This window comes from Saccopteryx leptura, chromosome 12 (genome assembly GCF_036850995.1).
Source record: "Saccopteryx leptura isolate mSacLep1 chromosome 12, mSacLep1_pri_phased_curated, whole genome shotgun sequence".
Classification (NCBI taxonomy): domain Eukaryota; kingdom Metazoa; phylum Chordata; class Mammalia; order Chiroptera; family Emballonuridae; genus Saccopteryx; species Saccopteryx leptura.
This window is the reverse complement of record NC_089514.1, coordinates 15,792,498-15,819,071: the sequence shown is the minus strand read 5'-3', so window position 1 is coordinate 15,819,071 and position 26,574 is coordinate 15,792,498. Positions and strand designations below refer to the sequence as shown.

Below are 26,574 nucleotides of genomic sequence, written 5' to 3'. Positions count from 1 at the left end.
TGGGCGTGCCGGGTGGATCCTGGTCGGGCGCATGCGGGAGTCTGTCTGTCTGTCTCTCCCCGTTTCCAGCTTCAGAAAAATACAAAAACAAAACAAACAAAAAAAACAGGACAGCTTGTTGGATTCGACCACATAGCCACCTTGTAGTGGGTTGAACAGTGACGCCTCCCCAAGTATCTGTCCACCTGGAAATTCAGGATGGGACCTTATTTGTAACAAGAATGTTTGCAAATGTAATTAAGGTAAGGATGTTGGGATGAGACCCTCCTAGGTTGAGGTGGGCCCTAAATCCACTGGTGGGTGTCCATGAAGCAACAGGAAAGAAGAGGACACAGAAGAGAAAGCCATGGAAAGATAGTGTACACTGGAGTGGTGCAGCCACAAGCCAAGGGACGCTAGGAACCACCAGGACCTGTAAGAACCAAGGGGGTTCTCCAGCCTTTGGGGGAAGCATGGCCCTATGGCCCTGTTGACACTTTAACTTCAGAGCTATAAGAGAATAAACTTCTGTTGTTAGAAGCCAAGCAGTGTGTGCTCATTTGTTAGAGCAGCCCCAGGGAACCGGTGCACCTCAGACTCCAGACAGCAGCTGCCTTTCTGCAGTTGGGGAAACTGAGGACCTGGGAGTAAGGGAGGAAAAACGCTTTAGGTTCCAGGAAGCTGGGGGTGTTTTAAATGCAGCTTCATCCCCAGCTCAAGGCCTTGTCCCAAGAGGTCCTGTGGCTCGAGGCGTCTCTGGTCTTACCACTTGTTCCAGGACCACGAGGAAGTCCTCGTCACACAGGACCGCCTGCAGGACAGCACTCAGCGCCGTCTGCTGCTGCGCCGGCAGCTGCGCCAGGGGCCGGAAGTTCCTCTCCAGGGGCGGAGTCACTGCGGAGCAGAGCACGCGGGGCTCGTGACTGCTGTGCGTGTCGGAACAGGGACGGCAGCCCTAGCCGTTTAGAGCTGATTGTCCTCAGTTCTTTCATAGACACTTCCAGCTGCACAGTCAGTCGGAAATAAAGGACATCAAGTTAAATACCACCCTGTGAGTTTTCAAATAAGAAGGGGAGGGGGGCAGAGGGCCGCCCATTTCATTTCAGACTTCACTGTCTTTCCTGATGAGTCACTACACATGCAGTCTAATCAATTATTTTCCGGAAAAGTCATTTAGACTCTTTCTGTAGAAGCAAATGATCGAGGCTGTATTCCTAAGCACCTGTCAGTCAGGACTTTTACAATGCTTTGCTTCTGAGCCATGCAGATACCAAAATAATTCTCTTCTGTCCTTTCTCCCAGGGCATTGTGCCTTTGTATCCTTTAATATTCACTGCGTGCCTTTCAGAGAGGCGGGCGCCCTGTTTTCATGGCAAACGGCTCCTGCTTGCCCGTTCTTCTCCTGTCCGGTCCTTCTGCAGGCCCACCGGCTGGCTGCTCACACCCTCTGCAGTCGAAAGCTTCCAGTAAACTAAGCCCAGTAGGGATTTAAAAGCTTTTACATGTAGGGATGCACACTGATACATAAATATATACCTCTGCCAATGGCCAGTTCCAGCAAAGGGTTGTAGAGAGCCCCACGGAGACGAACAGGTCACATCAGTAACAGACATGTGCCAACACAGCCCTAGACACAGCCAGGTCTCTGCTGCCCCAGCCTGGAGACAAGGGCTGTCCTGGTTGGCCTGCGGCCCCCACCCGACTCAGGCGCCCCTGCTCCTGCTCTTAACCCCGGGCTTACTAAATGGCCAACCTCCACAGCTAGGCTTCTAACCCGTGACATCGCCTGTGCATAGTGGCAGTGAAAAATCGCACCCAATTACCAATCTTGAGGTGGAGGAGGGGCCTCATTAAGACCGAGCCCTGGCCGGTTGGCTCAGTGGTAGAGCGTCGGCCTGGCGTGCAGAAGTCCCGGGTTCGATTTCCGGCCAGGGCACACAGGAGAAGCGCCCATCTGCTTCTCCACCCCCCCCCCTCCTTCCTCTCTGTCTGTCTCTTCCCCTCCCGCAGCCGAGGCTCCATTGGAGCAAAGATGGCCCGGGCGCTGGGGATGGCTCCTTGGCCTCTGCCCCAGGCGCTAGAGTGGCTCTGGTCATGACAGAGTGATGCCCCGGATGGGCAGAGCATCGCCCCCTGGTGGGCATGCTGGGTGGATCCCGGTCGGGTGCATGCGGGAGTCTGTCTGTCTATCCCCATTTCCAGCTTCAGAAAAATACAAAAAAAAAAAAAAAAAAGACCGGGCCTTCACCACCGTTTCTTCAAACACTCATTCTGCTACAGAAATGAAAGCATCTTCTGGTTTGGGACTGGAAGCCACACTGGTGAGTCCCAATCCTGACTCCCCATGCCAGAGTGTATTCTGAGCGGCTCCTAGCTCTCTGTACTGAGCTTCTAGTAGAGCTATTTGTTTCTCCTCTTCCTGGCCCATCTCCTCTTCTGTCAACTTTTTAAAACTAATTGCTGTGGGGGGCAGAAGGGATCGCTGCAGGCAAGTCGCAGGGCCCCTGCCTCAGTAGACGCAGGCTCCACACCACCGTACGGTGTGGGTAGCGGGCCCCCCAAGACTCGCAGCGCTGACGGAGCCCTGCTTGTCTGGAATATAACGGAGCAGGTGCAGGACTTGGGTTCTCTCTCCTTGCTGCTGACCAGCTGTTCTTAGTAGTCTGCAAGGCCTCTGTGCTTAAATGAAAGAGAACGCCAGGCCCCTGACTCATCCATTGCTCTTTGTCCAGCCCCTTTCTCAGAGCGTGGCACCTGAGACCCGAGGTTCTGAGAGCCAAGCGAGGTGGATACTGAGTGGACGGGGCCTGGCTCAGAGGCGCCGTCTCTCTGCTCTCGACCTGCTCTCTGTGAGGTCACTGGAGTCACGCGCCCGAAGACACGCCGCCCCTTGTGTATAACGCGCGCTAGCCGTCGGCCCGCCATGCCCCGCCCTCACCCTGCTGGCTCTACCTTGTTTTAAAACACTCAGCGGTCCTCCGGAGGCCGACGTCCCCTGCCCGGCATCTGGCATGTCCCCAAAGGCAAACTCTCGAAAGGGCGGGGGGTCCAGGAAGACGGAGTCGCCTCTCCTCTCGTGCTCAAAGCCACCGTGCTTCCCTTGTAGGAGGCGGAATTCTGCGATACAGGAGAGGAGCCCAGGTCAGCGCAGGGTCGCCCAGCTTTTCCCAGCTCGGGCTGGGCAGGGAGACGCAGCCGCCCTGCTCCCTCAACCTGGCTTCCTGCACAAAGTTCGTCCACTTCCTAAAAACAGAGGGAAAACGATGGGTCTTCTTCTGTTATCGCTATTACTATTGACTTCAGAGAAACAGCAGTCTGTTGTTCCCCTTATTTATGCATTCACTGGCTGACTGTTGGAGGGGCCCTGACTGGAGCTCGAACCTGCAACCTCGGTGTATCAGAATGACGCTCCAACCAACTGAGCGACCCAGACAGGGTGGAAATAAATGGTTATTCTTAACATAAGGCCGTCTGCTGTGTCTGTCCTCTGAACAGGCTGGAAGCAGTCTTTCAAACATCAGAAGTGTTTTCTTAGCCTGACTTGAACATACCAACTCTAAACAGACAAAACTCACCATATATAAATGAAACTGACAATCTGGATTTGATTGATTGATTGATTTGACTGAACTGGTACTATTATAGAGTTATTGACAATTGGTGCATAAGTGGTTATGTTATATGGTTCTCTTCTCAAAAGAGTCAAATTTTCTTCATAAATAGAATAAGACATAGCAAAAGAATGAAATTATTTCTGCAGTCATATGAATGAACCTCAAACACGTCGAGTGAAAAAGCCAGACACAAAAGGTATTCTACAGGAATCTATGTGAAGGCAAAACTAGTCTTTTTTAAATCCTTACCTTTTAGAGATACTGAACTATTTATGGACAAAACAATAGAATACCTAGAATTGGCTTTGAAACAATTGAGTGGAGGTGGAGGGAGGCGGTGAAAGTATTGATGAAAAATAAATTGCCCTCATTCTTGAAGCATGAAGTACATGGGGGTTCATTATATTATTATTACTACTTTTGAACATGTGTGAAATTTTCCATAACATAAGAAAATTTAAATACTAAAAAGACATGTTTCCTTATGTATACTTTCATATTTGAGAACCCTACTAAGGTATCTAAAGTGTAGGTAAAGATGTAGCCATTCCTATGTCCTTGCTAAGCAAGAACAATAAATGAACTCATGAAGTAGGATTCTTCTTGTGCTTCTATAGTAAGTCTTGGAGTTACAAATATCGGGCTTACGTACAACTCATCCTTACGAACAGAGCGCCATAAGGGCTATTGTTAATCACTGCAGTTGGACATAGGGAACCTGACAGAGAGTTACTTGATCCCCATGGCAAAGAACTAACCAGTGAAGACCTTAATGGAACTAGAGCAGCAGCTGATAGCATTTAGGGAAGAAAACAGGGACCTGGGAACTCTAGAACCGAAAAAGTTTTCTACAAGAGTAAGCTGATTTTTTCATCTCATTGAAGTGGGAATGGCAGTTAGAGGAGCAAATCCTGACACAGAAAGACTCACCGAAGTTTTACCGCATAGTCACCGAAGGCCTGAGGCGCTACAGGGCCATTGATGACGAGAAAAAGAAAGCTCTGTACAAACCTCCCCTAACGCCAACTTCAAGACACTGACTCCAGCAGCAGAATCAAACCCTGACTCTAATATGGGTCCCACCCTCCCCAACAAGTCCGTCACCTTCTGCATCATCCAAGCTCGTTTGAGGCGGTATTTGAAAATGTTTGTCTAAATACTAAGACAAACATCTAAGTTGCATTTAATAGGTAAATGTACCTGTTCCAACTTACATACAAAATTCAACTTAAGAACACACCTCCAGAACCTATCTTGTTCGTAACCTGGGACCGCCTGTATTTAATCATTTGTGTATTTTAAGCACAGGCTGCAGAATAAAAATGTCTGAGCCGGCACGTGGGAAGTATGGGTACTGGCACACACTTCGTTTGCTTGTGGGCACTGATGACATTCACAAAAGGTAGAACGGCTGTCGGAGACAAATGAAACCACCCTTCACTGACTCATTCATTGGCCCGCACTCGCCGAGCACCCAGGGCACCCCGCTTGTGCTGCCCTTTGCACCAGCCACTGAGCTGGACACTGTGACCCGCCCCCGCCATCAAGTCCTCGCTCCCCGAGGACAGGGACCACGACCGTTCACACAGCCTCAGATCGGAGTTTTAGTGGTCCGTGGCACCGACACCACCCCTGCCTGGGCACGCGCTCCGCCGCATGAAGGCACTGCCTGCTTATTCTTCCGAGTGTCAGCCGAGCTGGGCGGCAGAGATACAGCAGGGCCTTGACAGTCAGTCGGCGTCCAGGGTGCAGGGGCTGGAGCGGGTGCAGGGGTCACCGAGGCCAGAGTGGCAGGTGCAAAGGGAAGGAGCAAAGGGTTCTGGGACGAAGCAGTGTCTAAGCAGTCACAGGCATGGAGACGAGAGCAGCATGCTCCTGATGGGGGGTGCGGGTCCCCTGGCCCCCTCGGGAGGTGCTAGAGGTAACAAGGGAGGGGGCTGCACCAGGGCTGGGCCACGTGCACATGGAACACTGCATCTGGGGACAGAGGGAGCCTCGGAAGGGTGTCTGAGCGAGTCAAATGACCAGATTTTTATTTTTAAACAGTCACATTAGCTCCACTTCTAAGACAGGCAGGAAAGACTCAGGGAAGCAGAGAGCCAGTGAAGGGTGTGGTGGGAGACGGGGTGGGGCCATTGGTGAGGGAAGGGGGCGTGGCTGAGAGAGCCCCTCAGCAAGGGCGCTGCACAGACGCCCCAAGGAGCAGGGAGGGAGTCAGCCCCTCTCCGAGTTTACAGGACAGGCAGGACACTTGTCAAACGCACGGCCACCAAGAGCCGGGAGGAGAGAGCCAGCAGGTTTTCCAGGGCCCTGCGGGTCTGTGTTTATAAAGCGAGATCAGAACATCAAAATCCAGCCCTGAGTCTCGTGGGCCGAGGACCGAGGGCCGGGTGAGCTACACGGGCATGGCTGCAAGCAGTGGGCCGGCCACAGACCCCGCGGGCTGCCCGGGCCAGGCTGCGGGCAGTATGCCAAAGGGACCCGGGAACTCCCCGGGGCACCGCCCTCAGCAGCACAGAGAGGAGTTCAGTTTCAAAGACAGAGGAAGCAAGCCAAGATAAAAGGCTTAAAACGAATGCAGATGGGAGAGCCACCACAGGCCAGGCAGGGTCTTTCCAAGTCCATCTGAGAAGATTGTCCCCTGAGGGAAGGACAGCTGCCCAGCGCTGTGGGCAGGCACCACCTCCTCAGAGACACAGAAGGCTCCCACATCCCACTGCCTGGGGTGGGGGGGACCCTGGCCTGTCCCCCAGCCACCAAAAGGTCCTCGCAGCACTCATGAGCACCCTGGGTGCAGGCCAGGCTTGCAAAAGTGACACCTCGACCGTCACTTCATCTGGACAGAATAACCAGTGTACACATCCGGGCTGGAATGTCACTCATGCCCGTGGTATCACGGCTTATCATGTACCAATCACACAAACCGTCACCTTAATGCCGTTTGTTCAGAAGACAAATGTCTCTCAAAGAGAAACAATAAAAAAATAAGAATGCCCAAACTTGAAACCAGGGGTCTAAAAGATACAGGTCACAATTCTTGGTGTCCTGTTCCACATGCCCATCCTACCGCTCCAGACCAGCTTCTTAAAACTGACCCCTTTCCCGTGTGGCCCTCCCTGAAATGTAGGCAGCTTCGTGCGTGGAACCCGGCATGGCGTCCTGTGCCTCAGCTGTCCCTCCTTAGGGTCCTCACGTGCCCATGAGCCTGCCGACCGTCCCATAAGGTCAGTCAGTGTTCTGAGTGTCCCCCAGGGGTGGGGCAACACAGACAAAAGGCCAGCTCCCACAAGACTTCCTCATCCTGAACCTGGTCCTCGTCGCCTGACAGAAACCAGCCGGGGACCTGCAGGGGACAGCCCCAGACGTGTGCACGGTCCAGTATGGAACACTTTTTAAAGGTTTTCATTGTGAAAACGTGAAGAAACTGCACAAGAACAGAGTCACAGGATGGAACTCCGCAGCCCCATCCACCAGCTTTGACGCCTGCCCTTCCCCCTCCCCCCACCTGCACCTTCCCCTCCCCCCACACCAGTTTTGAAGCCAACTGCAGACATTCCCATTTCACCTATGAAGATGTCAGCCTCAGGCGCTAAAAAATGGATGACTTTTTATAAACATAACCATAATATTACCATACCTAAAAAGGTAAACAGTAATTTCTGTCACATATATTCATTCATGTCCCCAATGGGGGGAGGGGGGGCATGCGCGCCTGAGGTCAGCAGACACAAACTAACCCAAAGCACTTACTCTCTTCAAACGATGCAGTGACCAGGATCGGCCAGCTTCAAACACTGGCGATCCGCAGAGCAAGGCGAGAGCAGCGTTCTTGGCTTCGTATTGAGGGAGGGGAGATGATGATGATGACGGTATTAATAGCTGGGGTGGAGTACTTAAATCAAGGACCACTGTGCCAGGCACTCCGGATGCCTCCCCTGTTCAAACCTTTCCCCTCCCGGCGATGGGTAAGGCTCAGCAAGCTTCACCAGCTGGCCAGAGACCTTGCAGGACAGTGTGGCACTGGGGCTGGTGCCCAGTCTGACTGACCGCAGAGGACACATTCTCAACCCAGTGCCACGCTGGTGAAACCTCACACCACGGGCTCCCAACGCAGCCCGCTTGTCCCCTCATCGGGGGACAGCCCCAGATGCTCAGGACCCTGTGTCGCCATTCCCAAAGCGGTAGAGGAATGTGGTGTGTCCCTCAGTGCAAGCAGGGAGGGGGTGGCACTCACCAAACTGACCGTCCAGTTTCACATACAATTCGATGACACCGTAGGCGATGGTGGTGGCCGCTGGAATCTCCAGCACCACGCTGGTGTCCTTGATGACGGTCCCATCCTCCGTGGCCGACACCTGAGGGCGAGAGCACACACTGTGACCTGTGTGCTCAGACACCCCCGGGCCCCTCGGCCTCCCCCAGGGCCTCATGGGAAAGCCCACAGGCCCCATGGCAGCAGGAGCCGCCGGCGAGGCAAGGATTTCATCCTTGGCTTTGTGGTAGAGACACGTATTTCCAAGTAAATGGCCAACTGGGCACAAAAGCGAGATTCCAGGGTTCAGGATACCATGAACCTAGGTCTGTACGTAAAGAGGATAGTAAGCCTTTGAACTTCCCATTTCCCTCAGAGGGTTACAGAAACTGCTTTGAAGTCCAAATGAAAATCCTAACCAATATCAAAGCCTGTGGGAGAGGTGAGCTGAGAGGACCCCACCCCGGTCATTCCAGACCCTGTGGCTGGCACCCTGCGCTGCTAAACACAACCAGGGGCAGCTGGAGGAGCACGCAGGGACGAGAGGGCTGGGCAGGGGGTGCCAGGCACCAGAGCTCCCCTCAAACACTGCTGCAAGCAGGACGTTCTCCCCCTCGGCCTGGGGGAGGGAGAGGAGAACCTATGTGTTGCCCAGACAACGGAGATCAGAGACGGTTTTAAGCCACTCGACCCTGATCAGACAGGGTGACAGCCGGCCTCCTGACTCCCAGGCAGGCTCTGGGCCTCTGGTTGGGTCACCGAGGGCAAAATCATTGGCAAGGCCAGCAGACTCCATCCCCCATAGGGCACGTCCCTCATCACTGTTACCCAGCCTGCCCCCCCCCCAGGAGAGCGCAGCTCTGGACCTGAATCTCCACTGCCTTCCACACACAGCTGTCCTGGGTCCCCCAGTGAGGGCCAGAGGACACCCCAAGAAGTAGGTGTCTGAGAATCCCATGTCAGGCCCCATGACAAGCTGCAGGGGAAACAGCTTGGGGCCGACAGCCTTCTTCCCACTGCAGCTTGGTCCTGGCTCAGGGTCAGCTCGGCAGCACTGTCTGTAATGTTCTCCGGAAGCATCTGTTCCTTCCCTTCCCTAACCCGGTCCACAAAGGACTCCAGGCAGCTGTCCCAAAGCTATCATTCTGAGACCCCCGACTCCAAGGGACTCGAGGGGTTAGCCGTGCATTTGGGCCGGCTTGTGCTCGTTTGACCCATTTTCTTTTGAGAATGTCTGACTGAAGCTGGCCTGGCCAGTCTGGGTCCCACTGCCGGAACGGGCGGCCCAGGATGGGGCGGTGAGAGCCAGCCCTGAAGCTCTCCCGCATGGGGTCGCAGGGACGAGATGAAAGCCTGGCCTTCTGTCACCTCTGCTCCACAGAGTCCTGGGGAACGAAAACGCCCCCCAACAAGAACTGGCGCCCCACCCCCGGGCGCCCGCACCTGCACCGTCTTGGTCTGGATCCCCACCACGCCGCCACACTTCTCCTCGACCTGGACGTGCTCGGATATCACACACTTCTGCGTCGTCACGATCTTCTGGGTCAGGACGCACAGGACCTCATGCCGCCTCTCCAGCACCTGCTGCAGCAGCGGGCTTTTCAGATCGATCGTCCTGGAAAAGAGACGTGGCTGTCAGGGGCCTCGTGCCTCGGGGGACGTGGGTCCAGTGGGAATTTTCTCCTCTGCCACAGCCGGTGGCCGAAGAGTGGACAGGTGACAGCCAGCATCTATCTCCTGGTGATGAGAGAAGGGGCAGCTTGTCCAGTGAGGCGTGAATCAGACTCTCCCAAGGCCGCCGGGGGTGGGGGTGCCAGGACTCTGGAGACAGCCTGGGGGGCGGGGGGCTGTCAAATGCAGCGCTGGTCGTCAAGGAGGAAGGAAAGAAACCCAGCGAGTGCAGGGACCACGGTCCGGCTGCCTTACACATGGGAACTCCGTTTTGTCATTTAATCAGAGGCTGAGGGACCACAGACGCCGCAGCTCAGGAGATACAGAGTAGCTGCGCGGGGAGTGCTGGTCAGTCCTTTCTCAGCGAGGAGGGAGGAGCAGGCTTACAGTACGGGCGGCGATGAAGAGCTGGGATGTGAATGGAAAAGAGGCGCCTTGACCCGTCTGTCCCAGAAGGATGTGCACCCTCTTACAAAGGGGGTCACCTCGATTCACAGATGGGGAAACAGGCCAGGGAGGCACGGCCTGCCCAAGGTCGCCCCGCAGACTTGGGGCTCCCACGCAACTACTCTGGGGAATTTCAAGCACAAGCTAACTTTCCACCTGCCGGAGATAATTTCACAATTAGAAGCGAACGATCAAATAACCCCTCTGGGGATTTCCTTCAACACTGAGTCTGTGAAGTGGACAGGAAGAGAACCAGATTCGAGTTGGTCTTGGCGTGGTAACAATGACAGCATTCATCCTGGGCTTCTGAAACATTCCGGGGTTCAGCACCATCCCTGACCACACACGGGGCAGGGTTACCTGCCTCCCCCCCCCCCACCCAGACTCTCCTGCCCCCCCACCCCCCACCCAGACTCTCCAGGCTTCAGAAAGGATCCCCAGAGCTGCAGTGAGTAGCTGGAGAAGTCCTGTCACTGGGTAAAAAGCTGCCAGGAGTGGAAACAACATGTGTCCATCAACAGATGAGTGGACAGGCAGATGCGGTATACACACAGAAGGGTTATTATTCACACATGAAGGTTCTGATGCGTGCTGCAACACTAACAACCCTGAAGACATCACGCGGAGTGAAATACGCCCGCAGCACAGGACCAACGTCGCTCGATTCTGCTTATATGAGCTATCTAGACTTACATGGAATGCCCAGGCAAATGCATAGCGGCAGAAAGTAAATTCGAGGTGACCAGGGCTGGGGAAGGGGGCCTGGGGGGTTCTTGCTAGATGATGAGGGGGTTCTTTCTGTTTGAGGGATTGAAAACGTTTTAGAAACGGATAGTGGTGTTGGCTGTACACACAGCAGTGTGAATGTACTTCCTGCCACTGAATTTATACACTAAAAGACGGTTAAAATGACAAATTTTATGTTGTATATGTTTTATCACAATAAAAAAAAGAAAGACATGGAAAACTGTTCCATCTCAGCAGTAATCAAAGAAATGCAAATTGTAACAATGCTTCACACATATTAAATAGGCAATGAAAAAAACTTGACTACAAAAACAAATAAACAAAAAAAACCTAGCCAGGGCCCCATTTCCAGGAAGGAGTATAAAGCAGGGGCCTGGAGCCCGTCCAGCTGGGGTTGGGACCCAGCTGTGCCCCTCCGGTTGGGGGACACTGAGTGAATTACTCCGTGTCTGCACCTGGGTTCACCCCTGGGGTTACAGTGAGGGTAACATGCTTTCCTTGTGGGACCGAAAGGGTTTAGAGGAGCACGATGTTGTTATTATTATTATTATTATTATTATTATTATTATACTATCATTGATTTTAGAAAGGAAGGGAGCCCGGCCAGATAGCTTGGTTGGTTAGAGCATTGTTCCAGTATGAAAAGGTTGTGGGTTTGATCGCCTGCCAAGGCACATACAGGAACAGATCGATGTTTCTGTATGTCTCTCTCTCTCTCTCTCTCTCCCCCTTCCTTTCTCTAAAATAAAAAATTTTAAGGAAATGAAGGGGGAGATAGAAGAAAACATCCATTTGTTGTTCCACTTTTTTATGCATTCATTGGTTGATTCTTGTGTATGTCCTAACCAGGGATCAAACCTGCAACCTCGGTATAGCGGGATGACGCTCTAACCAACTGAGCTATCTGGCCAGGACTGTGGCTATTTAAATGGGTAGAAGGTACTTTAGCATGTCACTCACTTGCTCAGAAACCCTCAATGGCTGCATAGCATCTTAACCCCGCCCCCAGGCAGTAAGGCCTCAAGATCTGGCCCCGCCCAAGCCGACCCCACCTTCCGCTTTCCCTCTGTGCCTTAAACATGTCAGGCACATGCCAGACCCAAGGCCTTGGAACCATGTGCCCTTGACCCCATCTCACTGGTGCTGGTCACCTCCTGGGGAGGCAGGCGTTCCCTGCTCACCCCTGTCACGCTGTCACACCCTCAGACCCCTTCTCTGGACAGCGTGCTTCCAGCAGACGCTGTTCTAGCTCACCCCCCTGTTTGTTCATCGCCTGTCCCCTCCCTCCAGACTGTCCCCTCCACGGGGACGGGGCAGCGCCCTCTTGGCCACACCTCATTCAGGGCAGTGCGGCCGCACAGACATGACTCAGCACATACTTTTGGAATCAACAGTCACATAAAACAGGTGGGTTTTCCCCTCTTTGTCTCGGTGCCTTAACGAACGTGTGTATGTCTGAATCCGTATGCACCACGTGTGCAAGAGAGAAAACACGGAAGAGGCAGGAACCGGCGGGTTGGCAGTGTGGCTTAAAGAACGGTAGGAAGATAGAAACCTTCCTAAGAGACAGTTCTGGTCCTGGAGGCTCAGGCATTGAAGAAGACGGCCAGTGTACCCGCCGGTCAGAATGTCATCTGACCCGGTCCTTTCCAAGGGGCCCCTCTGTCTACTGTACACAGTCCCATCTTCCGCAGAGTCTTGTGAGCCGACTCCCTCGCTGACCACTGGCCCACCCGACAGCAGACACACGGAAGCGGCAGCTCCCGGCCACAACCCCGGGATGACGGGGCCCACCCGACAGCAGACACACGGAAGCGGCAGCTCCCGGCCACAACCCCGGGATGACGGGGCCCACCCGACAGCAGACACACGGAAGCGGCAGCTCCCGGCCCACAACCCCGGGATGACGGCGGGGACGCCCCGACAGCAGACACAGGGAAGCGGCAGCTCCCGGCCCACAACCCCGGGATGACGGCGGGGACGCCCCGACAGCAGACACAGGGAAGCGGCAGCTCCCGGCCCACAACCCCGGGATGACGGCGGGGACGCCCCGACAGCAGACACAGGGAAGCGGCAGCTCCCGGCCCACAACCCCGGGATGACGGCGGGGACGCCCCGACAGCAGACACAGGGAAGCGGCAGCTCCCGGCCCACAACCCCGGGATGACGGCGGGGACGCCCCGAAGGCCACCGTGAGGAGTCTGAAGTGACTGGCGGGCGTGTCAGGTCCCACTGCCCTGCCTGGCGCCCTGAACAGACCCACTGAAAGGCTCGGCGCCGTGTCAGCCACGGTGAGGTGTAGGAGGAGAACGATTAGCCTCCACCACCCGAGAAGGCCTTGCTAAAAATGCCCACCTCCCTGCAGAACCCCCCACCCCCTCACCCCAGACACCGGGAAGAGGAGGGACGCAGGCAATTGCAGGGTCTGGCTTCCTTCTGCTCCCGACGGCAGGACAGCACTGACCGCCCGCAGGGCCCGCCAAGTACCCGCCACGGGCCCAGGAACAGCAGCGTGACCAGCGAGGGGCCCCACGTCTGAGACCAAGACTCGGGTGACAGGGCGGAGAGAGGATCGTGGACACGCGCGTCGGGGCCACTGAGAAATGCAACCACTGGCGGGTCCCCTCACCTGGTGGCTGGGATTCTGTTCCCTGGGACACTGCTGCCACCTTTTGGAAACTGAATGCCGGACAAACCTACTCACCTTCGGTTCAGAGAGGAGACTAATCTGCACGGACGGGAAGCTAACTGTCAGGGGAAACGGATCGTCCCCACCCTGAGCTAAGCCATTGCCACAAGGAATCCTTCCCCAAATTCCCCCCCAGTGAATGACCACAGACCCCAAGCAGGGCCACGACCCAGAACGGCTCTTGGGAACCGGACCCTGGCTCCGGCCCTCCTCGGAGCAGGAATCACTGTGCAGTGGGACTGCCCTGGGTCCCCCAGAGTGGGGAAACCTGCCCTATTTCAGTGTTTCATTTACATTTATAATCCTATGTGACGTACGTCTGTGATCTCACGTTCAAGCCAGTGACCTCAGGGTTTCGAACCTGGGTCCTCAGTGTCCCAGGCCAACGCTCTATCCACTGCGCCACATTGGTCAGGCTTCACATATTTTTAAAGACCTATTTTTAATGACAGCCCGAGATACCCCTCTCTTCCTGGGGGATGGCACTAGAAAGCAAGAGCAGGAGGCCACCGAGACGGGCATCTAATCAAGTTTATAGGGCTGGCCCCAAAGGAACACATCTAGAGATGGATGGGGGTACACACCAAATGGAGTGATGGGCGCCCATTCTTCACCCACAGGGCCCGCTGACCCCCACCCCCATTCTCCCACGGGACCATCCACCCTCTGGGTACCAGCGGGTCTGCATAACACACCTGCTGTCAGCGTGGAGGCGGCTCCAAGCCTTATCTCCTACTCGCTGCCTTACTACCTCCTGTCTCTGAGCATCAGTTTACACACCTGTAAAAGGAGAATTTCCTTCCGCTATTGGCAGGAAAACCAAATCAAGATCCCTCTCCGGCTGCTCAAAGACATGTCCACAATCGTCAGGGCGTTTCACCAGGAAAGCGCTAGGCCAGGGGCTGGGCGGGGCTGCGGCCAGCAGGCTGCAGGCCAGGGCCCCGCAGGGAGCGAGACACCTTTGCTAAAGCACAAGAAAGCCCCCCCCCAACCTCCGGTCCAGCCCTAGAGAGGCTGCCCACTCTCCCCAACTGAGGCCTTGACTTCCCTTCTCTCCCCTTTGGCTTTGAAAGCCAAAATGCAAACTCACAGACAAGAAACCCTGAGAAGACTTAGAAAACTCTAACAATACCCAAAAGAAGGCAGGAAGGAGCTTTCTCTTCCAATACATCAATTTAGCCTCCAGGTCCCTCCTAGAGACGAGCTTCCTCATGTAGACCTCACCCCAAAACTCGTCAATCAGCTCCACACATAACTGAGTCCTGTGATGTGCCCGGCCTGGGCTGGGCTGGTGCTGGGGACGTCCCCATGAACAAGACCGAGGCAGTCCCTGTCGGCACGACGCTTCTGTGTAACAACTGTTGATGATCACCTGTCCTAGAGGAACAGTTTCTGATGGAGTCATGAACAGGCACTCCAAAAGTAGGGCACATCACAACAGAGAGCCAGCAGCTTCTGTCCAGTCTGCTGGGGAGAAATGATAAAACTACAGGGGCCCCAGGGATGACTAGTTTCACCTTGAATATCACCTCTGATCGATCCAGGCATGCTCACTAAAGGATCCTAAGACTGAGTCTAGGCTGTGAGGCCGTGAAGGGCAGGAAAGCTGTGATTGATTCACAATGTCAGCAGGGGTCTGGAGGGAGGTGGTCCTGATCACTCGCATCTAATCCAACGTCTGTGCCAAGAAACAGACACCGTGCCCCTTAGTGATGACAGACTGACCTGAATCACAGTGGCAAAACTCAGGACACACATCTTCTGACTCTAGGACCAGTGCTCTTTCCTCAACACTGCTCAAAAATCCGACAGCAAGGGACACGGGGTACAAAGGCACTCAGCAGGGACGGTGCAAGCTCGCAGGAGCTGGTATCAGCATCTCCCCAGGAACAGCGATGGTGGCTGGCCTGCTCCTGTGAGGTAAGCAAGAAGTACTAACCTACAGATGTGCAGACACATACTGGAGATTAAAGCTCCAGAAACTGAGGCATTTCTCCCTAAGGGTTTTGATTTCTTGGCTGAGGCATGTGGAAGAAGTGTGTCCACGGACCAGCTGTAGAGTGGGAAAACTAGAAAGGCGGTCGAGATGAGGCCTGTGCGCGCTGCCTGTACGCTCGGCTTTGCTCTGCTGACATTTCCCGAAGCCGCCAAGTCTGCTTCTCTGTTGAAAGCCAACCGGCTCCATCTACAGACGCCGCAGAATAGCCACCCAGACGTGACTCGAGTCTAATTTCGGTAGCCGCCTCCTAAAGTCCTAAAATGCAAATGCCTGCTTTCATCTGCCTGTTTACCCCTCCAGGGGGACAGTTTTTCCCCCCTTCACCGTCTGCAGGCTCCTTGAGAGGGGGAGTATGCCCTCAAACGCGTCTGCTGTTCCCATTGGCGCTGCACCTGGGGGCTCTGACATCCCTGAGTGCCATGGGCCACCAGCCTCCTACCCCAGTTTAGTTCAGGTTTGGGAGCCTGGGACTTGGGGACGGAGGCAGTGCACCCAGACACACAGGTGAGTCTCTGGGCCAATCCTGGTGACTCCCCTGCTCTTAGCAGTGGTTGGGGTAGGTTGGAGCATTCATAGCATTCCAAATACTGACACCAGAGGAAAAGTCTGCTGGGGGTTCCCAGGGTGAATTTTCTCTCTCTTAAAAAGAGGCACAAGGAAGAGACCCCTTTTCTGCCTTACTGTCTTCAGTGTGGCCATTTGGGGACCAAGAGAACCAAGCTGCTGAGAACAGCAATGCCTGAAAGCTGCCACAGGAGGGCTCCACTGAGCTGCTGAATTAACCGTCTATCACTAACATAGGTTAAGGGTGTCTCACCCACTCTCGGGATGTCTTCGTAGGAGAGATACTTACAGATGTTCCTTGCAACGAAAGTTACCCTAACTGGTTCATAACGTTATTGTCACCCTTATTTCACAGAGGGACACGAAGCGGAGAGAACCCATAACCAGTGATCCAAAGGCACAGGGCTAATAATGGTGGGGGTGACAGTGAGGCTGAGCGTGTACCTCTCCGAAGCCTTGTGTCTACCTCCCCCCCTCCCCCGCCTGGACCTCCCCTGCGCCCTGCACACAGAAGGGACTCAATATGCGCTTGTTAACGAACAAGGAGTCTTTCCGCTGCCTCCTCCTGCCAGAGCTCTCCGGAGACCAGCAGTGAGCCAGAGCAGCCTCCCAGTGCCCACATATCGAGTCTCCATTTCAGCCACAAAAGAAAGTTCGCACGCCCCGGAGTATAGATGCGCAACCCCGAGCCGGGGCAGGAAATGTCTAGAAATCTAAAAACAATGGCGCCTGGGCCTCCACTTTAATAGAGAAAAACCTCGCTCTCTCACTTGGCTGTGACGCCAGGATTCGAAATTGCCTGGAACAAAAAAATGTGGGCCCAGTGCTAAGCACACCTGGTTACCAAAGTGACCAGTGACCAGGCCACCCCCTCAAGGCGACTGCCCCACCCCGGTTCACATTATAACTACCTAACGCTTTATCTCACCCGTACGCAGCAAGGAAGCGAGACGGGGAAAACTGAGCAACCCCAGACTCAATCTTTCCGATGGGTAATTAACTGCCCCCAGTCGCTGAGATGCAGCAGGTCGGACGGAAGAGAAACCCACCTGACGCGGACGCTCAGGACGCTTTCCTCTTCCCGAGCCCTGCGTCACCCGCAGCCGGGGCCAGTCACGTGTTCTGTGGAGCTGGGCTTAAATCCTGAGTCCAGGCAAACGAATTAACGTCTGCATTTCAGGCTCTTCGGATGTAAGAGGGAGGTGAACCAGTTATTCTTTCAAACAAGCCGTGTTTGCCCTGCTGCGGGCCCTGCGCAGGATCCGGCGGTGACTAAGGACAGTCCCGGGAGGGGGGAGGCAGGCACGCCCAACCCGGCAGTTAGAACACGCGTTGTCACGCCGTGGGGCTGGTGTGCCCGGGGGGAAGTCGTGGGGTTGGCGTGATGTGGCTTCCAAAGGGAGTGGGGGCTCATCTGAGGAGCTGGCCGGAGGGAGTGCAGGGAGGGAGTCTGTGAGTCCCTCTGTGAGTCCCTCTGTGGGTCCCTGTGGACAGGAGGCGTGACGGAGCCTTCAGACAAGGCTTGGAGGTGAGAAAGAGCCATTAGTCCCTGGAACTGAGATAAGCGGGGGACTGGCCTAGAGGGTGTGAGGGAGAACGTGAGAAACAAGGCTGATGAGCCACCCTACCCTGGCTGGTTGGCTCAACGGTAGAGCATCGGCCCGGTGTGTGGAAGTCCCAGGTTTGACTCCCGGCCAGGGCACACAGAAGTGCCCATCTGCTTCTCCACCCCTCCCCCTCTCCTTCCTCTCTGTCTCTCTCTTCCCCTCCCGCAGCCAAGGCTCCACTGGGGCAAAGTTGGCCCCGGGCGCTGAGGATGGCTCTATGCCTCTGCCTCAGGCGCTAGAATGGCTCTGGTTGCAACAGAACAACATCCCAAATGGGCAGAGCATCGCCCCCTGGTGGGCATGCCGGGTGGATCCCGGTTGGGCGCATGCAGGAGTCTGTCTGCCGCACCCCTGCTTCTCACTTCGGGAAAATACAAAAAATAAAATAAAATAAAGAAATAAGGCTGACGGGCTGAAGCCAGGTCTTGTCGGCAGAGGGGGGGGGGTCAACCCAGGATGGTGGAGCGCACAGAGGGTGCAAGCCGGGCAGTGACAGATCTGCCTCCGCCCTGTGGAGCACTGGCTGGCAGGGGTGAGACCAGGGGCAGAAAGATGAGCCAGGAGCCCCGCGGACAGCCTGACCCAGGGAACCGGCTGTGAGGCTGGGCAGGGGGAACAGGTAAGGCGGGTATTCAAGAGGCAGACTCCAGTGAGAGAGCAAGTGCCCGGGAGGAGGGGAGGCAGGAGCCCCGTCCGATACCCAGACTTCTGGCTGAGGCGGCCACTCCGATGCACGTCAGAGGGAGGCAAGCAGAGAGGCGGGTTTAGCGAGAAGATGAGACGGCCGGGGGTGGGGGCGGGCCATGTGTCCGTCACTGTGTGAAAAGCCCCGGTGGAATAAACGTCTGCTCACCCAACCCGTCCCAGTCAACCTCATTTTATACATCGCGTCTCATCAATTCTAAAACACACATTTTTTATTTTCATGTCTTAACATCTCTGAAATCAGGATGCTTCGAGATTGACGGGTGACACGGTGTTGTTAGTGGTATATAAAATAGCGGAGATCATACCGTGCACACTGTCACAGATGTGAAATATGAGAACGTGTGCCGGTCTTAGAAGAAAACAGTACTCCAACGTCCCTCTTGAGCACTTAAATCCCACCTGGTTCCAAACAGATCTCATGTAGCATTTCAAAGTAAAACTCACAGGACAAGACAATTTCTGTAAAAAGACAGAAACCACTCCCAGGATCAGATATTGGAAAGAATCCTCAGAACAAATGCCCTTCTCTCCCGCATGAGGGGCTATGCACTGTCTGTGATGACGCTGCGGACAGAATCAACCGCAAGTCAGAGAAAGTCAAACAAGCATCCGGGTACTCCCAGTACTGAGAACTAAGACCAAAACCAATAGAACAATTTAGAAAGAAAATGACAATAAATTGACTGACTTTCAGACAGCACAGAGATGGGTGTGGCCTAGGAGATCTCAGGAAAGACATTGTTTTATTTTTTTTTTTGCACTTTTTTTAAAAATTAGAAATTAAATTTAATGGAAAAGCATTGATCAGTAAGAATACCATAAGTTTCCAGTAAATATCTCTAGAGCATTTGAACTGTTGATTGCATTGTGTGCCCATCACCCAAAGTCAAATCACTCTCCGTCACCATGTATTTGTCCCTCTTTACTCACCCCACACCCTTGGTAACCATTTCACTTTTATCTATGTCCATGAACCTCAGTTTTATATCCCACGTATGTGTGAAAGAATATAGTTCTTAGCTTTTTCTGATTTCCTTGTTTCACTTAGCATAATGGTCTCAAGGTCCATCCATGTTGTTGTAAACGGCAGTGTCATCATTTCTTATGGCTGAGAGTATTCCACTGTATATATGTCCCACCTCTTCTTTAGCCAGTCCCCTATCAAGTGACACTTGGGTTGTTTCCATGTCTGGGCCACTGGGAAGAATGCTGAGATGAACATGTGTCTTTGCGTACCAATGTTTTCGGGTCTTTCAGGAAGACACCCAGCAGAGGGACGGCTGGGTCATATGGTAGCTCTATTCCCTAGTGTTTTGAGGAACCGCCAGACTGTCTTCCATAGTGGCTGTACCAGTTTACATTCCCACCAGCAGTGAAAGAGGGTTTCTTTTAGGCAAGACATCTTTTCAAAAGAGTGAATTTGCTGGGACCTTGAGCTCTTAAGAGCTGCTCTTCCCACAAAGAATATGATGCAAGTCAAAGCCTACGAACATCTTACTGATGTTCAAGGGCTCTATATGTCTTTGTTCAAGAATTGAACGGAACAGCCTGACCCGGCGGTGGTGCAGTGGATAGAGCGTCAGACAAGGATGCTGAGGACCCAGGTTCGAGACCCCGAGGTCGCCAGCTTGAATGCGGGCTCATCTGGCTTGAGCAAAACGCTCACCAGCTTGAACCCAAGGTCGCTGGCTCGAGCGGGGGGTTACTCAGTCTGCTGAAGGCCCGCGGTCATGGCACATATGAGAAAGCAATCAATGAACAACTACGGTGTTGCAACAAAAAACTGATGATTGATGCTTCTCATCTCTCTCCGTTCCTGCCTGTCTGTCCCTATCTATCCTTCTATCTGACTCTCTCTCTCTGTCCCTGTAAAAAAATTAAAAATAAAAAAATATATAATATGTTAAATTGGTTACCAAGATGGGGTGGGTGTAGCGGTTCTTCTTAAGGCTGTGACACATGGTGACTGTGGAAGACAAGGCAGAAAAACTAACAAACTTATTATAAAATAATATAAGATCTTAAGAACAAAACATGAATGTGAGCCATTACAAAGTGATTTCAATAAATGTGTTATTCTTCATTTAAAAGAAGAAGAAAATTACATAATATATCCTAGCATGGTTTCCATCAAGAATGTTTTAAGCCTGACCTGTGGTGGCACAGTGGATAAACCGTCAACCTGGAATGCTGAGGTCACCAGTTCGAAACCCTGGGCTTTCTGGTCAAGGCACATATGGGGAGTTGATGCTTCCTACTCTTCCCCCTGTTCTCCCTATCTCTTTCCACTCTCTCTAAAAAAATGAATAAATAAAAAAATATCTAAAAAAAAAAAAAAAAGAGAATGTTTTAAGATAGCCTGACCAGTGGTGGCACAGTGGATAGAGTGTTGACCTGGAACACTGAGGTCCCAGGTTCGAAATCCTAGGGTCACGGGCTTGTGTGCAGGCTCATCTGGCTTGAGCACAGGCTCACCAGCTTGAGTGTGGAATCATTGACATGACCCCACGGTCACTGGCCTGAGCCCAAGGTCATGGACTTGAAGCCCAAAGGCCAGTCATTGGCTTAAAGCCCAAGGTTGCTAGCTTGAGCAAGGGCGTCACTAGTTTGGCTTGAGTCCTCCAGTCAAGGCATGTATGAGATAATAATCATGAACAACTAAACTGATGCAACTATGAGTTGATGCTTCTCATCTCTCTCCCTTAAAAAAAATGTTTTAAGACATAAAGCTCCTCTTCAACAGGGTCCACTCCATGTATTTGGGAAGGTTCATTCCTATGGAATGCCTTCACGCCCAGCAATGCTAGAGGAATGTTATACATACACACGCTTGTTTTTTCTAGGATAGATGAAGTTTGTTTTTGAGATGTGCACATATCTCATGGACAATAAAGCTAATACCCTGAATTCTGAGGGTTAAAATAATATACAGATGACAGCTTATCTAAATGACCTGAAATAAAAATAACTGAGTGCAAATAAGCCCTTGAGAACACACAGTACTTCAGAAGCACTACCACTCCCAAGGCCACACGAGTATCAGACCGACGACACTGTGGGAGTCCAAAGACAAGCAGACGATGCAGTTAAGAATTTATTACTCCAGCAAAGTAGCAAGAATGTCAGCCTTACTATCTCCATCTCATGGTCAAGAGTCATCTGTCCCTACCCTCCCTTGTAGCTCACTTTGCCTCTTAGCAACAGAACAAGAGGTGACTCTTTGAGAAGACACTTCTTCCATTTCTAGACTTGACATTTCCAGACTTTAAATTTGTTCTTTACCACGTTCCTGATGTCACCTCCCCCCTCCTCCGGCCATCCCTTCCCCATCACCTCTACTATAAGCAGGGTTTCTAGAGATGCTCCCGAGGTGACCTCAGCCCCGTGTGTGGACACCTGCAGGTTGGCAGACCCAGCACCTCACGAGGGCTTGCTCGGGACAATGCCCCGCCCACTGGGGATAAGACCTGACTCCTGCTTCTGCCTTTACCTTCCCTGCTGTGATTTTCACTCTGTTTCTGCAGCCAGTGCTTTTGCTTGACAGTCGCTCCAAGCATGATGTAGAGGAAAGAGCAGGTCTGGAGCCAGCAAACCCTGGGCTGCATCCCAGCCCTGGCGTCCAGGTTGAGCTCTGGGACTGAGCTCAAGTTACATCTTCTCGCTGAACCTTAGCTCCTCCGATGTAAAAGGGACACGGTGCAGAGTGAACACGATGGCACCTGTTAAGGGCCCGGCGCACAGTAGGTGCGTGCAAATGCCTGTCCCCCTCTGCTCCTCGTGTCCCCTCTGTAACTGCCAGCCCTGGCTTCCTCCCATCTCACCTCACTGACTGCTCCATCTCTGCTTCCTACTGGCACTGTCTTCTGCACCTGAAGCAGAAAGACGGTTTGAAAACCTCTATCAGGAACTGGGATTATAGAGCATCCCAACCTGCAGCTCCTGACACCGAAATAACAGGACAGCAAACTGGGGTGAGCTGTGGAAGGCTGTCTGGAGACGGAGGGAACAGAGTTCCCGGACGCTCTCCGCCTGCCGGTTCCTTACTCCCCTTATCTGCCAGACGTAGCTAATAAAAATGCAGGAGGCCCAGTTAAATTTTATTTTCCAATAAATATAACAACCAGTTTTTTACAATGTCCCAAGCATTTCTTACTGCCCCTAGCCAAGAAGAAAAGTGATGGAGAAAAGAAAATTAAGGTCATGGCTGTCAGAGGAAGAGGTACCTGGCCCTGCCACCAGTGAGCACTTCAAGTTCTCGGCCCGAGAGGGAGCTCCTGCTGGAGTCCTGGAGTCCTACGACGTGCCAGGGGCAATAGTCCCATACCAGCCGCCCTGGAGTCCTACAAAGTGCCAGGGGCAACAGTCCCATACCAGCCGCGGTCTTTCAACTCCGTTAAGAGCAGCCCCAAGCATCCTCAACGTGTGTGCAAAACCTGTCCACCACATGCTTCATACATGAGTTCAATGGTATTTTTTACTCATTGATTGTTTTAAAACATAACTTCATTTGATGAGGAATGTCTTTCATATTTCATATAACCCCAAGGATGCTGGAAGAGGAGATAAGCCACCCCTACTTAAACCCAAGTGAGTTTTCTCTCAATTACTTGGATTTGCATTTTCTGTTTTAAAAGAAAAAGGATGATATGATTACCCATGAAAATGCGCATATGTTACCGCCCAAACTGAAACATCATTCCTTTCAGGATTATTGCAATAGCTTCTCAAGGGCATTCCCTGCCTCTGCCCATTCAGTCTCCACCAGCAGCCAGAACTGGCCTTCTAAAATACCATAATTCCCCATGTTGAAGGCGCACCCTTTTTCAAAAAATTTGGCGTCTAAAAACTGGATGCATCTTACACAGTGGTTGTAGATTTTTTTTTTACTTGCATTTCGCGCTTTTCACGCTTGTTGTCTTTTTTACAAATTTCAAGACCCAAAATTAAGGTGTGTCTTATACATGGGAGCGTCTTATACATGGAGAAATACGGTACTAAGTCAGACAGTGTCACTTCCCATCTCAAAGTTTTCCAGCAGCTTCCCATCTCACTCCCAGTAAAAGTTAGAATCTTTCCAGTGGCCGGCAAGGTCCTTTGGGATCTTGTCACTCACTCCGCTTATCAGCTCTGACCTCACTTCCTCTTGCCTGGCTGACTCGCCCCAGCCACACTGACCTCTGCCTACGACACTGTTGCTCAGGATACACTGTGCTCACTCCTTCCCTGACCTCAAGTCTTTGCTGCAATGGCAACTTCTCCAGGATGCCTTCTCTGGCCACTTTCTCAAATCATCGCCCCCAGACTGGCACACCCTGTCTCCCGTCTCTGCTATACTTTTCTTCTTCTACTGGTCCCGATCAAGCTACTATGTACTTTACTTAGTTGGCCACTCTGTATCTCTCCGCACTAGAACACAGGGCAGAAACATTGGCATTTGTTCACTGCAGCATGCCCAGCATGTCGAACAGGACACGGTATATAGAAGCACTCAACCAAATTATTATATATATCGAATGTCCGGTAATCATAACGTAAGAATAATAATGAATTACGCTGGGGTAAAACGTAGTTACTGAAAGCTAAGCAGTAAGTAGACATGGGGTTTTCCTCGAGACTTCAAAGTTGAAACCAGCTTTTTGCCCAAAATCTCTCTCTTGCTTTCTTCTTTTCTTAATCAGAAAATTATGAAAAGCCAGAGGGTTTGTGACTCTCCCACTCCTGATATTAATGTTCAAAAACAGGACACTGCATTCTTGCTGTTGGCATTTTATAAATTCCATGATTTTTTTAAGTGCTTATTTGCCTGAAGTAACATCTTTTGAAAGTGCTTCTCAAGTCTCCCCCCTCAGGATAGGAACAGTCAAAAAAATTCCAGACTAAAGAATGAGCTCCTTAATCAATTACAAACAGAAAATTGAAAAACACACAAACACATGGAGGCTAAATAACATGCTTCCAAACCATGAACAGGCTAACAAGGAGATCAAGGAAGAAATCAAAAGATATCTGAGACAAGGCCCTGGCCAGTTGGCTCAGTGGTAGAGCATTGGCCTGGAGTGCAGGAGTCCCGGGTTCGATTCCTGGCCAAGGCACACAGGAGAAGTGCCCATCGGCTTCTCCACCCCTCCCCCTCTCCTTCCTCTCTGTCTCTCTCTTCCCCTCCCACAGCCGAGGATCCATTGGAGCAAAGTTGGCCCGGGAGCTGAGGATGGCTCCATGGCCTCCGCCTCAGGTGCTAGAATGGCTCTGGTCACGACAGAGCAACGCCCCAGATGGGCAGAGCATTGCCCCCTGGTGGGCATGCCAGGTGGATCCCGGTTGGGCCCATGCGGGAGTCTGTCTGACTGCCTCCCCGTTTCCAACTTCAGAAAAATACAAAAAAATAAAAAGATATCTGAGACAAATGAAAATGAGAACACAACCCACCATCCATAGGACACAGACAAAGCAGTCCTAAGAGGAACATTTATAGCAATACAGATTACCTCAAGAAACAAGAAAAATCTAAAACAATCTAACCTTACTCCTAAAGCAAGTAGAAAAAGAACAACAAAGACCAAAATGAGTAGAAGGAAGGAAATAATAAAGATCAGAGCAGAAATAACACAGAATCCCAAAACAAACAATGCAAAAGATTGGTGAAACCAAAAGCTGGTTCTTTGAAAACATAAACACAATTGATAATCCTTTAGCCAGATTCATCAAGAAAAAAAAAAGAAAGGAGGACCAAAATAAATAAAATCAGAAATGAAAGAGAAGTGACAATCAGCACCACAGAAAAACAAAGGATTATAAGGAAATCCTACAATTATACGCCAACAAATTGGACAACCTGGGAGAAACAGACAAATTCCTAGGAACATACAATCTTCCAAGGCTGAAGCAGAAAGAAACAGAAAATCTGAATAGATTGATAATTACTAACAAAATCGAATCATTAATCAAAAAACTCCCAACCGCCCTGGCCGAATGAATAGCTCAGTTGGTTAGAGCATTGTCCCAAAGCACAGAGCTTGCCAGTTTGATCCCCGGTCAGGGCACACACAGGAACAGATTGATGTTCCTGTTTCTCTCTCACTCTCTCCTTTCCTCTTTCTAAAATCAATAAAAAATAAACTTTCAAAAAAACTCCCAACAAACAAAAGCCCTGGACCAGATGGCTTCACAGGTAAATTCTACCAAACATTCAAAAAAGAATGAATACCTATCCTTCTAAAACTATTCCAAAAATTGAAGAGGAAGGAAGCCTCCCAAACTCATTTTATGAGGCCAGCATTATCCTGATACCAAAACCAAAGAAAATACAAAAAAATTACTGGACAATATCCCTGATGAACACAGATGCAAAAATCCTCAACACAATATTAGCAAACTGATTTCATCAGTCCATTAAAGTGATCATACACTGTGATCAAGTGAGATTTCATTCTCAGGATACAAGGCTTGTTTGGTATCCATACATAAATGAATGTGATATACTACATAAACAAAATAAAGGATACAAATCATATGAGCATATTGATAGACACAGGAAGAACATTTGACTAAATCCAGCATCCATTTATGATAAAAAAACAATAACAAACAACTCAGCAAAGTAGGAACAGAGGAAACATACCTCAACATAATAAAGGCCACATATGATAATAACATCATACTCACCTTAAAAAGCAGAAAGCATTTAAGATCAGAAACAAGAGCCTGACCTGTGGTGGCACAGTAGATAGAGAACTGACCTGGAATGCTGAGGTTGCTGGTTTGAAACCCAAGGCTTGCCTGGTCAAGGCACACAGAAGAAGCATATACAAGTTGATGCTTCCTGCTTCTTCCCTGCCAACTCTAGCCTTTCTCTCTCTCTCTAAAGTCAATAAATAAAATCTTAAAAAAAAAAAAAAGATCAGGAACAAGATAAGAATATCCACTTTCACCACTTGTATTCAATAATAAGTACTGGAAGTCCTAGTCACAGCAATCTGACAAGAAAAATAAATAAATAAAAAGCATCCAAACTGGTAAGGAAGAAATAAAACTGTCATTATTTGCAGATGACATTTATATATAGACAACCCTAACCATTCAACCAAAAACTAAAAGAACTGATAAATGATTTCAGTAAAGTAGCAGGATAAAAATTAACATTCAAAAATCAGGTGCAGGCCCTGGCCGGTTGGCTCAGTGGTAGAGCATTGGCCTGGCGTGCAGGAGTCCCAGGTTCGATTCTTGGCCAGGGCACACAGGAGAAGCGCCCATCTGCTTCTCCACCCCTCCCCCTCTCCTTCCTCGCTGTCTCTCTCTTC

At 51.6% G+C, this 26,574-nt stretch overlaps 1 protein-coding gene across 2 annotated transcripts in view; it reads right to left on the bottom strand.

The window, feature by feature from the left end:
- Positions 1-26,574, bottom strand: part of GSDME (gasdermin E) — a 49,216-nt gene that overhangs the window by 6,734 nt on the left and 15,908 nt on the right. For both annotated transcript variants that reach the window (XM_066354248.1, XM_066354249.1), the window contains exons 4-7: positions 9,289-9,460; positions 7,828-7,948; positions 2,932-3,096; positions 746-873 (exon numbers count right to left, since the gene is read on the bottom strand). In XM_066354248.1, coding sequence (XP_066210345.1) covers positions 746-873; positions 2,932-3,096; positions 7,828-7,948; positions 9,289-9,460 — 586 coding nt within the window. The remainder of the gene's footprint in view (positions 1-745; positions 874-2,931; positions 3,097-7,827; positions 7,949-9,288; positions 9,461-26,574) is intronic.